The sequence below is a fragment of the Camellia sinensis genome, chromosome 5 (genome assembly GCF_055761805.1).
Source record: "Camellia sinensis isolate YWXY chromosome 5, ASM5576180v1, whole genome shotgun sequence".
Classification (NCBI taxonomy): Eukaryota; Viridiplantae; Streptophyta; class Magnoliopsida; order Ericales; family Theaceae; genus Camellia; species Camellia sinensis.
In genome coordinates, this window is record NC_138965.1 from 174,450,701 (window position 1) to 174,463,930 (window position 13,230).

At 32.3% G+C, this 13,230-nt stretch overlaps 1 protein-coding gene across 1 annotated transcript; it reads right to left on the minus strand.

The window, feature by feature from the left end:
• Window positions 1-4,198: 4,198 nt before the first annotated feature.
• On the minus strand, window positions 4,199-11,036 carry LOC114265095 (protein IQ-domain 26). Its single transcript, XM_082870478.1, has 3 exons — window positions 10,552-11,036; window positions 8,984-9,190; window positions 4,199-5,142 (listed from the first exon to the last, which is right to left on the minus strand). Exons 1-3 carry the CDS (start codon window positions 10,930-10,932, stop codon window positions 4,582-4,584), a joined length of 1,149 nt encoding a protein of 382 aa, XP_082726604.1. The 5' UTR covers window positions 10,933-11,036; the 3' UTR covers window positions 4,199-4,581.
• Between the last annotated feature and the right edge of the window lie 2,194 nt (window positions 11,037-13,230).

A 13,230-nucleotide genomic window follows, 5' to 3' on the forward strand; every position in this document is an offset into this window, starting at 1 on the left:
CACCAATGAATTCCCTACAACTGTGCTAGCAACTGACATAATCCTGCAAGAAAACAAAGTTAGGAGCACTCTTATAAAATTTCACAACACTCAACCCACAAGCTCACTAAGATCACCACCTGACTATATACTCACATCACACTCAACCCTTAATCCCTAAGAAGGGCCAGCATGACAACCTGCATAGCAAACTGTTAGGAAAATCATATAAGCTCACAGTTCACTCAACCCTGATTATGGAATCACACCACACTCAACCCACTGCTCCATTCAATCACTTCCAGCACCATAACAGGTATACCAGCAGCCAGAAAAGAGAGAGGACCACCTGCAAAATCTGTTAGAGATACCCATTGAAACATTAAGGAGTATCACCCCTAAGGATAGATGAGGGCAGTCTCCAAGTAGCTAAAAACCATGAATCATTTGAATGTCTTTTTAAATTCTTCAGAGACAACACTCTAAATCTAACCATATTAAAAATGTTCAAAACAAGAACTTCTTCAGGAATTTTCTCTTTGGTAAAAACTCTATTATTTCCCTCAAGCCAAATGAGGTAAAAAGTGCAATTTAGAGCAAGCCTTGAAATAATAGGGCCAAGAGAATTACCCTTAACAGATTTAGCAATATAAGACACCAGGCCAGTCCAATTTAACACTGGCCAAGCCACATTGATCTTAGTTTTAATATTCATCCACACTCTCTCAGAGAAGAGGCAGTTAAAAAACAAGTGGGAGTGGTCCTCAGTGTGGTAAAGGCATAATGGGCAAGTAGCAACAAGGGAAATACCAAACAATTTCAGCCTATCACCCATAATGGTAAAGGCATAATGGGCAAGAACATTGTTTTTTTGTGTATGTGGAAGATATATCATATTAATAGAAATCACTTAGTATACCTACTATGGTCTAGTCCTATTTCATATTAATAGAAATCACTTAGCATATACTTATTGCACATTGGTCTGTTGATGTCCTTCTGGACATTGTAGTTATTTAAGTTGATGTCAATTGGGTCCTTCTGGACATTTTGGTTATTTAAGTTGATGTCAATACCTCCAAATGGACAATAGTGTTGGATTATTAAATGCATATACTTATTGCACATTGTTTTGTTGTCATGGGGAACATTAGATCACAACATATGTTAAATGTTAACTGTTGACTTGTAGACTCTGACTGAAGAAAACCTAACTTGATTTTTGTTTAATTCTTCAGAAAACATAGTTCAAGGTCAACAATAAAGTGTTAGATGGGACTCTTTCCTTTTGTTTTTCTTCCCATTATTCCCTTTCTTGTCCCATGGTCTGTCTCATATCATTCCTCTCCCTCCTCTCATATGACACCTACACAACTCCTCTTGCCGTGAGGGATTAATTTATTTACAGTGATTTTTTTTCTCAGTACTAATTTAAGTAGTCTATTGTTAATTGTTAGTAATTGCTTTTGTTCCTAACATAAAGTTTGGCTATAGTGATTGATCAATACACATCATTGGTTTAATGATTTCATTAATAACATCTTAATAGTTCTCAGCTTAGCTGCCTTAAAAAATGACAATGTCTCTCCTCAGTCTCGTACTCAACTATATAGCATTTTCCCCTAAAATTTCTACCCCATTTTCATTTTCATTGTTTTTCTTTTCTTGGAGTTTTCACAATTCAGAACTTAAAAGGTGATTCGTTGCCTTTAGAACTTGTGTTTAGAACTTTCTGTTTTTAGGTTGTTAGAGGGAGATGAGTTTTAAATTTTACTTCCCTACGAGGGAGAGAAAGATGAGAGGGATGGAATGTGCTTGTCCACTAGGTGTTAGGGTTGGGTTTGGCCATGCATGGTGGTGTCCTGGTGGACTGTGTCTTGCAAAGTCACCCAACCTAGGTGTTTGGGGAAGTGGATACTGGGTTTTGTTTTAGAGGTGGTTGATAGCCATGGTGGCCCGTGAGGCTATTGGTTGGTGGTGGCATGTGAAATATAGGAGGAAATGAGAAGGGGAATGGTGAGTGGGTCTGCTGCTGTAGAAAGGAGGAGGAGGGAGAGGGAATGAAGAAGAAAATAATAGAAAAAGGCAAATTGAAAAAGGGGCAAAAGTATCATTATATATATTTCTTAACACACACTCAATTTAGTGTGTTAACGCATGGTTAACTTAACCAGAATTTGCAACGTTTGCACTTTACTCCAAATTTCAAGAGGGTTATGTGTATATTTTTAAACATGAAGGAGGTAAAGTGTTTTTGGACAAAACCATATAAAATATAACTAACTCAAAATGTTTGGAGATCTAATTGTGTTTTTATTTCAATATCTATTCGTGTGTATTTGTTTTTGTTTTTATGTTTGCTTGCATGTGTGTTTTGACCTTTTACCTCGTTGAAGTTCAAAATAAAATAGGAACATATTTAGATTTAAATGAAAATGGTAACTCCTATAAAAACTATGAATTGATTAGGTTGTGAACACGTCATGTGATTCTCTTTGGTTCTTGTTGGCATTAGTGCTAGTGATACATGGTATTCTTGCAATCTTTTGTCATCTTCTGTTATCTGTGTTGCTTATCATTAAGGATTACTTCAACTCTTTGAAGTTTTGGATTGTTATATGCATTTCTATTAAATTGGTTTATAAAATAAAATTATTTAAATATGATTTTAGATGTAATTAATAATATATTAATGTCTTCCTTATTTATTTTCTTTGCAGATTGGTTTTTGATGACGTTTGGAAGCATATTTGCAAATCAAGATCAAGTGTTGAATTATTTATTTATTTCCTGAATTGATACTTAGTTGTAGTTGCAAATCAAGATTGAGTGTTGATTTTTTTTGTGGACTCCACATTAGTTCATTTTGGGATTTGCTTTGATGATTTTTTTGTTATACATAATGGATTATTATTAAAGTTGTTTGATGGATACATTTTGATTTATAATATAATGGTTTAGTGAATTTTTGTGTGGAGTGGTGTATAATAGCTAGTGGATTTCTTAGTACAATTAAAAGGCTATTCGGATCTGAGCAGGGATATTTGTGAAATAATAACTTAAATTGAATATAAAATATGGAACAACTTTAGTGACGAATTTTTTCGTCATTTGTACTTCTTATTATGACAAAGTGATTATTCGTCACTAATAAACTTTTTTTGTGACAAAATTTACTGCAGTTTATATATGGAAGTTTTTATTTATTTTGTTGTTTGGTGACTAAAAATTTTGTCACGTGTATATATATTTATGACGAAATATATTTCGTCACCCATGTATGACTTTTGAAGACAAAAAATTTCGTCACCTTTACATCTTATTGTGACAATTATTTCCTCATCAATAATCAACATGCGTGACAAATTTATTCGTCAACTAAAGTTATAAATATGGTACTGAACAACTATTTGGTGACGAAAATGAGAATTTTTTGCGACAAAATTTTGTTTTATTGGTGACAAAAAATTATGACTTTTGAAGACGAAAAATTTCGTCATCTTTACATCTTATTGTGACGAAATTATTTCCTCATCAATGATCAACATGCGTGACAAATTTATTCGTCAACTAAAGTCATAAATATGGTACTGAATAACTATTTGGTGACGAAAATGAGAATTGTTGGTGACAAAATGTTGTTTTATTGGTGACAAAAAATTTCGTCACTGAAGTAATTTCATTGGTGACGAAATTATTTTTCGTCACGTTGGTTTTTAGTGACAAACATTCAATGACGAAACCGGTGACGAAAATATTTCCTCACAAATATCTATAGTGACGAAATTAGCTCTTTAGAGACAAAAAAATTTCGTCATTCAAGACCCAACTTGTTGTAGTGTTTGATTGTGTGGTAAAAAATCAATACCCCCACTATCTTTATATTTAATTAGAAGATTACTAGTTTAAATCTTTTCATCTGTTAGCAAGTTTTATTCTTCATATATTTGTTGAGTTTTTTTATTCCACTTTGAATTTTTTTTATTATTAATTATGTATTATATTTGATATTATTATTGGAATTGTACTTCTTAAATTTTATTATAACATCATATATGAATAAAAAAAAGCAAAAAAAAAAAAGCAATTAATTGATTGGTAAATATAGTTAGAATTGCTATCAACAATACTAAAAATCTAGAAATAGTACTCAAAATAATATATTATGGATCACAATCAGTCTAAATGATACAATTTCATGCTACATAACATTTTCCATACCACATGACGTGAAGAAGGACACTACACTTGGATAAAATTCAATATATGTTCGAGTGTTTTTTTATTTTATTTATTACATTTAGAAAATTTTAAACTTGATATCTTGGAGGGAACACACCCCCAAGTCCAAAGCCTAACCATCAAGCTAACCCCTATATGTTGGAGTGGTATTGTTGCATCATATATATAACTAGAAATACTGATCGATATGTATTGAGATTTTAGATTTTTTTGAAATCAATATTCACCTATGTATTTTTATATTGATATCAGTCAATATATGACTGTATCATTAATATTAATACATATTTGAATACAATTATTTAAAACAGTACCTATCTTCTTCTTATTCTTCAATGCCTTCCTTCTCATTCTCACTAGTCACCACCTCCTCTTCGTGTAATGATCTTGTTCTTTCTCCCTAATAAACTCTGAAGATCTATCAAGCTTACCAATCACAGCTTTCTTGAAATTAATCATTTCTTGAATTTCTGAACTTGACCTTTGAATTCTAGCCTCACTTAGCCTATTCTTCCTTGCCTCCATCATTTGATTCAGTGAGAGCTTCTTCTTTGGACATAGCTCAGGCCTTTGCTTTGGGGCACTTGTAGACCTGAAAATGTCATCGGCCGGTGTGGGCGGTCCACTCCAATTGACAACCCTAGGGGTATTTTGGGTAGTGGCAAACCCCCAATCGGCAGCACAATGAAAACTCCGGCATTCGGGTATTGATAAATGGGTCAGAACTCGACGTGGGTCGTTGCCGAAATCGGACACCGAGGTGGTGAATCTCTGGGATCTTGATTTGAACCTACCTTTGTCAACTTCCACAATCTTTGGAGTTTTATGAATTGCATTAGTTCGAGTCTCAAAAAAAGCTGGATGCCTTCTACTACGAATTGTTGCATTATTGTACTCACTTCTCGTTTCATCAAACCTTTCCTACATGAATCAATAAAAACAACTAACATTTGTAATCAATTCCCAACAAATTCAATAAGGTGTCATTGGGTTGCCAAGTTTACTAATTTTTTATGGGGGGGATTTTGTTAACAAGGCATTGAATAATATTAACAACCTCCACTAATTTATATATACAGAAAATAAAAAAGGTAATAAATATATTGTACTGAACAATTATTTTTTCTCTAATAGGACCAAAATACCTTTTTTTTCTATTTCCTTCCATGTTGCATTTTTATTTATTTTTCTTGATCTTTTCAGTTTCCACCCGTGTGCTAGGCTTCACATTATATTTCCAAGAAGGGAAATAACGAATTAGAAAAGTAAGCAGTAGCAGCTGTACCTAATGGTCACCACAACCTTCTTTTTAATGGTATTCTCCATTTGACATAGGCAAAACTTTGCCCATGACAAAGTGGAAACCAATGAGGTGCTATAATAAAATTTTATTAAATATATTAAAATTTTACACAAAATGCTTATTCAAACTTGTGTATTCAGAAGTGGCCAAACCTTTTTTAGGGCCTAAGACAAAATTCAAAAGGAGCCTTTTTATATTTAGACGTAAATATTGATATCTATATATATATATATATATATATATATTAACAAAAATGAGATTTTTAATGAGAATTTTTGTAGAAGTTTCAAATTTTCATTCAAATTTTCTTTTCTTTTTTTTTAATTTTTAAGCAATTAAAAAACTTTCTATTGATTAACCCAACTAAAAAAAAAAACTCTGATTATCCTCTAAATTTGAATTTCAAAATTCAAATTTCCCATTAATATGGAAAATCATTAACATAATATAAAGTAAAAATAGAAAACATAATAGAATTTTAAAAACTCTAAACAACATATAGCAATTCAATATTAGAAGGATTTTAGAAAAAAGCAAAATTCACAATCGAACAATCTAATGCAACATGTATTTTAGAAGATGTTAGTTTTATACTGGATCATTTATTTGTCTATTTTTATTATTAGGAATTGGTATATTTACATTTTATTAATGTTTGAATATCTCTTCCTTTCATTTTGTCTTTTTGAACCTTTTGCCTTGAGTGTTTACATGTAATGTTAAACATATGTATGTATAATGTATTTCTAAATAATAATATATGTATGTAATGTTAAATATATTTACATATGTGTAAATGTATACATTTTGTATTTATGTATATGTTTGATGTTGATTATATATAATGTATCATAACCTATATTTATACATTTGCTTTTAAATCGTTGTACAATTTACATTGGTTAGTTGATTGATCCTCCATACATTACTATTTCACAAAATTTGTTCTTGAAATACTATCTTGATTTTAAGGTAATCATCTCTCCAAATGTTTATCATTCAACATATATAAAAAAATATTACTCAAAATCATAAATTTCATTAAAAAAAAAATTGTGGTGCAGGAGACAATGATTGTTAAAATCTTGGCATAATTAGAGACACCATGCCTCATATTCATTAAGATCATTTTTAAAAAATCATTGTATCAAATAAAACCCTGCTTTATGTAGGATTGACTAATCTATCTATATCTATACTATATTATTAAGCAAAATCAATTTTTTATTAGTTCTAAAACATTTATTTAAATTTCTTAATTTTTTAAAAACTTGTGAACCTTAAACAAATACAAATGGCATGAAAATATTAGTCCATCTAATCACATCTATGATTTTAGAATTTAAAAATCTTAATGTAGAAAGTAACAAAAAAAATCATATCTAACTCATATCTAATTTGAAATTTTAAAATCTTTGAAAGGAAATTTCAAATATAATTTTAGTCTTATATAATTTTAAATTTTAAAAATATTACTTCAAAATTTTATATTTTTATTTTTGAAAACTGAACATGTGGTGTCTAAAAAATCAAGAATTTTTTAAGCCTCAAAATATTTATAGCACATTTATTAAATAAATAAAAAATTTCGGCATGACACATGTAAGAAAATTTTTATGCCGCATCAAAAAATACATGTGTTGTGTTTAAAAATGGATGTGTTTTTAATTGTATATTTTAATCATATCTAAGGCTTCTATTTGTTATTTTTAAAAATTAAACATGCCTGACATAAAATATACATGGTATAAAACTACGAATTTATCTAATTGTTTTTTTTTTTTTGATTTAATAATTTGAGATTTAAAAAAAAAAAAGAGTCCAAATAAAATTTATTTATTTTTAATTTAAAAATATTTAAATAGAAAATATGAATGAAAATTGTAGCTATATATAATTGGACAAACTTTAACATAGAACACAATAAATCTGAAAAACTTATAGGATGATAAGTATTTTTATTTTATCATAAATATAATTTTTGTAATTTATTCTATTTTTTTCATTTTTACCAATTAAATTATGACATCTATTTCCTATTGAGAACTTAAAATATACAATTAATGATATAACAACTTCAATACATATATATATATATATATATATATATATATTTATATTCTAATGAAATGGTTAATTCATTCTAAATTATTTTTCAATACATTTTAATAAATTTTATATTATTATTTAATTTTAAAATTAATTTTTAATTATTTGTTTAATCCGTGCATAGCACGGGTGATATGCTATTATATATATATATATATATAATGATATTTTGAATTGTGAACTTATCATTTCAAAATTTAAAATTTATCAAGATGTATTTTATTTATAAAAGTGCCACTGTTGTACAAGAATTCTGGAATAATAGAATTTTCCTTTAAATATTATTTTATTCGTATAACATTATCATATAAAAATAAAATTGACAGATATGTAAAATAATAAAAGAAAAGGGGATTTTGGTGCCACTAGGAAAAAAAATTTGTTTAGTTCAATACATTTATTATTTTCTTGACTCTCTATAATAGTGGAAATGCATTGGTACTTGTTAACAAAACCCTTCTAATTTATAAAAAGCAAAACAAAAAATGGTCAAGTATACAAAAATAAATATATTTGGTGAGTTGCAAATATAGTAGTCATTGACAGAGGGTGAACGGATGTGGTAGCTGATAATGGGGGTGGTTGGAGGTGATTGTTGGAGTTGGTGGCCACGGCGACAGACGATGATTAAGAGTTGGTCACACGAAAGGTGGCTTGGAGCTTGCTCATGGTCAGTTGGAAGGTGGTTGGAGGTTGTCGAATGTCAATTGGAGTTGTTGGAGGCCTGTGGTGATGGAGGAAGAACAAGTAAAAGGAAAATGCCTCCGACCCCCAGTGGGGGTGCTGGGGGGTCGTGCGTGTAGGGCTCTGATTGGGTGGAAAAAAAAAATTGTTTTTTTTTTTTCAGCCAATGAGGCCGCACCACGTCACTGGGGGTCGGACCCCCACTTATTTCAAAAATAAATAAAAACAACTTTTTTGTTTTCATATAAAAAAATTCAATTAATTTTACATCTTTAAAAATATAAACAAAATAACAAAATAGAAAAAATAAAAAACAAGAAACGGAACTGTTAGCAAACTGAGGCATTAGTGATCAAAACATTTGTGATGAGTTAGTCGAAGACACATACAGTAAATTGGTGGATAAAATTTTTCAAAAGTGAGTTTCACCAACCAATCTTGTAAAATTCTATCAGTTAATTTGTTTTATGTGTCAAATCAATTATGGAGTGTTTTGGAAAGATTGTTAAAATTTGATTTTTTGGCTTTTTTTAACTTTTTTTACTGTTTTATTTGAGATATGATGTGACTCAAAATAGGTTAAAAATTGACTTTTGATTTTTAATCCATGTTCTCAAAATGGATCTATGTATTAAATTTTTGTATTACAAGATTTTTGAGTCTTACAATAGATTTAGGGATTCGAAAATGAGGATGAAAATTGTCGCCAGTGTTGATGAAGCCAAGAGATTTTTGGGCACGAACTGTGGCCTGTGCTCTTATTAGAGCTTGCATGCTACGAAACATTGCAGTGGCTTGTTTACGCACCAAATAGCCTCTAACATGTGCTTGTATCTTCACTAACCCTTTTAGTGCCTTTAGTGCTCTTCTCGCCTGTATAAAATTTAAAAATAAATACTATATAATACTTTGCTTCACTAAAATAAATATAATATTAGACAAATTATAACATTAGTTGCAGACAAAAAAAAATTATAACATTAGTCACTATAGTTTATTCAATTTGAATCTCATACTTTTAATTTTGTTATAATATTATCCATCTATCATGTAGGCCAATAAACGAGAAGAACTTAGCTAAATTTTTGAGTGTTCAAATACATTTGCTTAGAATTAGTCGAGCCTGAGCTCGAATCAAGCTTAAATAATGGAGCTCGAGTGCTGTTCATTAAGGCCTCGTTTGAGAACATACTTTTTTAGTAACTTTTTAGCTTTTTGATTAAAATATGATGTAAAAAAATTAGAATGTTTGAGATGACTTTTAAATTTTTTACGAAAAGATGTGCAAAAAATAGAGAGAAAAATGAATTTTTGACTTTTTTGTATAAGTTGTTAGTTTTTTAATTTTTTTTAGTGACTTTTTAACTTTTATGCTAAAAAGTGATATTGCCAAATGAGGCCTAAGTATTTGAAAAATTTGAACTCGGCTCAAGTCAATGCAATTATATAAACGAGGTAAGCTCGAGTTAAAATTCAACTTAAATTAAATTGTTTATTAAGATAAAAAGAAAAAAATTAAGAGCAAAATATAAAATAATGTTTAAATTAATATTTATCAATTAAATATGTAAATTTGAACAAATACCAAACACAAATAGAATAATAAAATAAATTTATAAAACTTGACTTGATATGTTATTAAAAACAAATATTAATACATTTCTTTATATTCACAAGTCTTATCAAGTTAAGTTAGATCTATTAAGCACGGCTCAATTACTAAAATTTGAGTACCAACTCGTTCATTTTATAAACGAATCGAATTTAAACGAGTTTTAAACAAGTCAAGCTCGCTTAATTCGTTTGCAACCCTATATGCAAATAATAGTTTGAATGGAAAAGTCCATGTAAAAAATTAAGGAATTAGAATGGAATCCCAAAAAAAATATACATCGGTCTATTTTGGGAAGTAGGTTAAAATCAATTTTTTAACTTTTTTTAAAAAAACGTGTAAAAAAAATAGAGAATTGATATGATTCAAAAAAAAAATTTAAATTAACTTTTTAACTTTTAACCCAATTGCCAACATAGGCTATGTATAATTTTTTTTTTAAATTCCACTATAGTACCTTTTTCCATTGAAAAATCTTAACTAACAAGGGATCATATTACAATAAGATTCAGGTTATTCAAATAAAAATTAATAATTAAAATGAAGCTTTCGTTGTAATTTACCTTAAAACATTTTCTCAAAACACAAAAAACAAAGTACTAGAAGAACATGACAAGTTTACCAAATATCCGCGAAAAACAGACTGAATCTTGAGGGCAGCCCATCTTTCACGACTACCACCTCCAAACATGGTGGCTCTGCCGTGACTACTAGTGAGCCTAACAGCAGCCACCACCGCCTTGGCGGCAGCAATGGCTGCATCTGCTGCGGCGGAGGTGGCGGCCGCAACCTCCATTGCCTGCTTTCTCTGCAGTTTTTTGGCCTCCATAATGTTTGGTGGTATGGTTTCCGGATTCTGACCCGAACCACTGGAGTCTTTCCCAGAGTGGCCAAGACTCCAGCGGTTCTTGTCATTCTGCTCACCGGAATTTGAGTTCTCCTTTTGTTCTTTGTCTTTCTTTATCCCAAACAAGGTCTTCAACCACTTGGTTGTTCTACCCATTTTGGTCAGTGTGATGTGAGGGATAGCAAAGAGAGAGAGAGAGAGAGAGAGAGCGAGAGGGAACGAGGCCTTCAAAAACGAGTGAACATCAAGAAAGGTGTTGTGTACCTTTTTTTTTTTGATCGGCAAAAAATAAACTTTATTGATGAAATGAACAAGTACAAGGTACAAGATAAAATACATCAATAAAGGAAAGAGAAGTGCAAAAGCATCACAGAGAGCTAAATGATCCCAACTAGGTTGGCACCACAGAGCTCCCCCTATCATCTGCTAGCACCCCAAAGTTGGTGAGAGACCAACGGAAAAAAGAAGAAAGAAGAAGAAGAACCAACCAACCACCGCAGATTGAGAACTACTACTAGCCCAACACCCCAAAGATAGTCATATAGCAGCAAGCATCCAGAGTTAAAAATGTATCAGCAAAACAGAACTCCCACGGCAGCTGGGACAGAACACATAGCAGCAGATGGGAGAGGATGGAGAGCCACCTTTCAGACCACAGCAACACAGATCACAGCCAGAAGAGGAGCAACAGCCACCACTCAGGGCATGATCCTTGAACAATGTGACACTAGCAACAGCCACCACTCAGCAACAGCCTTCCACCCTCCACCTTCGCTCCTTTCTCCATCACTGTGAGAGCACCACAGCCATTCGCAAAGACAAGAGCTTCCCTTAATTTCTCTTCCTCCTTGTACAAAGTAGGGTCTGAAGCCAAACTATTCAGCAATCCAGCAACAAAAGCATCACCTACACCTGTTGTGTCAACTGCATCAACTTTGTGACTATCAACCCTACCCTTAGATTCCTTAGTGTAGTATCTGCAGCCCCCTGCACCTCACAAACCAGCAGAGCAAACAGAGTAGAATAAAATCTGCAGAAGTAGACAACAACCAGAAAGCTCCAGCAGCACAACAGAAGAAAAAAATCTGCAGAAGTAGTAGAAAAAAATCTGCAAATACCCATACCAAAATAGAGACCCAGCAAGCTTAACACCAGAGCAGACAACATTTTTTCTGAGATAAATACCCATAACAGAAACACACTCAACCACCACATCTCAGACAGAACTTGACCTGCTGCAAGTTGTACACCAAATCATTTACAGAAGCTGCCACCTGTAATGGCGATGCCTTAGTCCACAAAGCTACTCGAACTTTCACAATGTCGCATAGAGCTTCAAAGTCTGGTTGTAGTCTATTGAAAACACACTCGTTCCTATGCCTCCAAAGAGACCAAAGAGTTGCCATAGGAATGACCATCCAGATTTTTTTCTCCAATTTTGACATACTACACCCATACCACCACTGCAGCAGTCCATCTACAGAACCTGGCATGACCCATTGAAAGCCCCACCATCGCACAATGTTTGACCAAAGCCTCCAAACAAAAGGACATACAAGAAGAATGTGCTCCACAGTTTCAACACCATTATGGCAAAACACACATTCAAGATTGGCACCCCCATCAAGTATACCAATTCTGTGAAGGAACCAGGAAGTTTTGACCTTACCAAGCCATGCCAACCATCCAAAAAATTGTACTTTAGGAGGAGCAAAATTATTCCATATAGAGCCTGCCATTGCCATAACCGGACCAAGAAGGGATTCACTCCATTTATATGCTGATGCTACACTAAACAGTCCAGATGACTCTGCTGCCCATTTCAATACATCTGGTTTTTCACTGCAAAGATCCGGTGCACGTCTGAGCAAACAAACTAATCTACGTACTTCCTCCTCCTCCCAAGCCAACAAGGTTCTTCTAAACTCAAGGTTCCACTCATCAGCTACACCCCTATTCTCAAAAAACACCCTTACCACCCCATGCTTATTATTAGATAGAGAGAAGAGTCTAGGGAATTCCTCCTTTAAGCACACGTTGCCAATCCACTTGTCCAACCAGAAGTGAACTCTACTCCCATCACCCAAAGCTATCTGAGAATTATGGATAAAGAAATTATGCAAGTCCGGATTCAACAAAGCTACATTAATTATATCAGTCCAGATCTTAGAACCTCTCCCTACCAAAGTTGGTAACCATTTCCCATACTGAACATTATATTTTGCGCATAACACTTCTTTCCAGAGTGTGTGGTTCTCAGCTCCAAACCTCCACCACCATTTTAACAACAAGCAGTCATTGAATGGTTTAATCCTCCTCAGCCCCAAACCACCTAGATTCTTATTCTTTGCAATTTCCTCCCATCGGACTAAATGCACTTTTCTTCTGAGATCTGATCCACCCCACAAGAAAGCCGATTGTAATTTCTCAATCTCCTTAGCCACCCCAACAGGA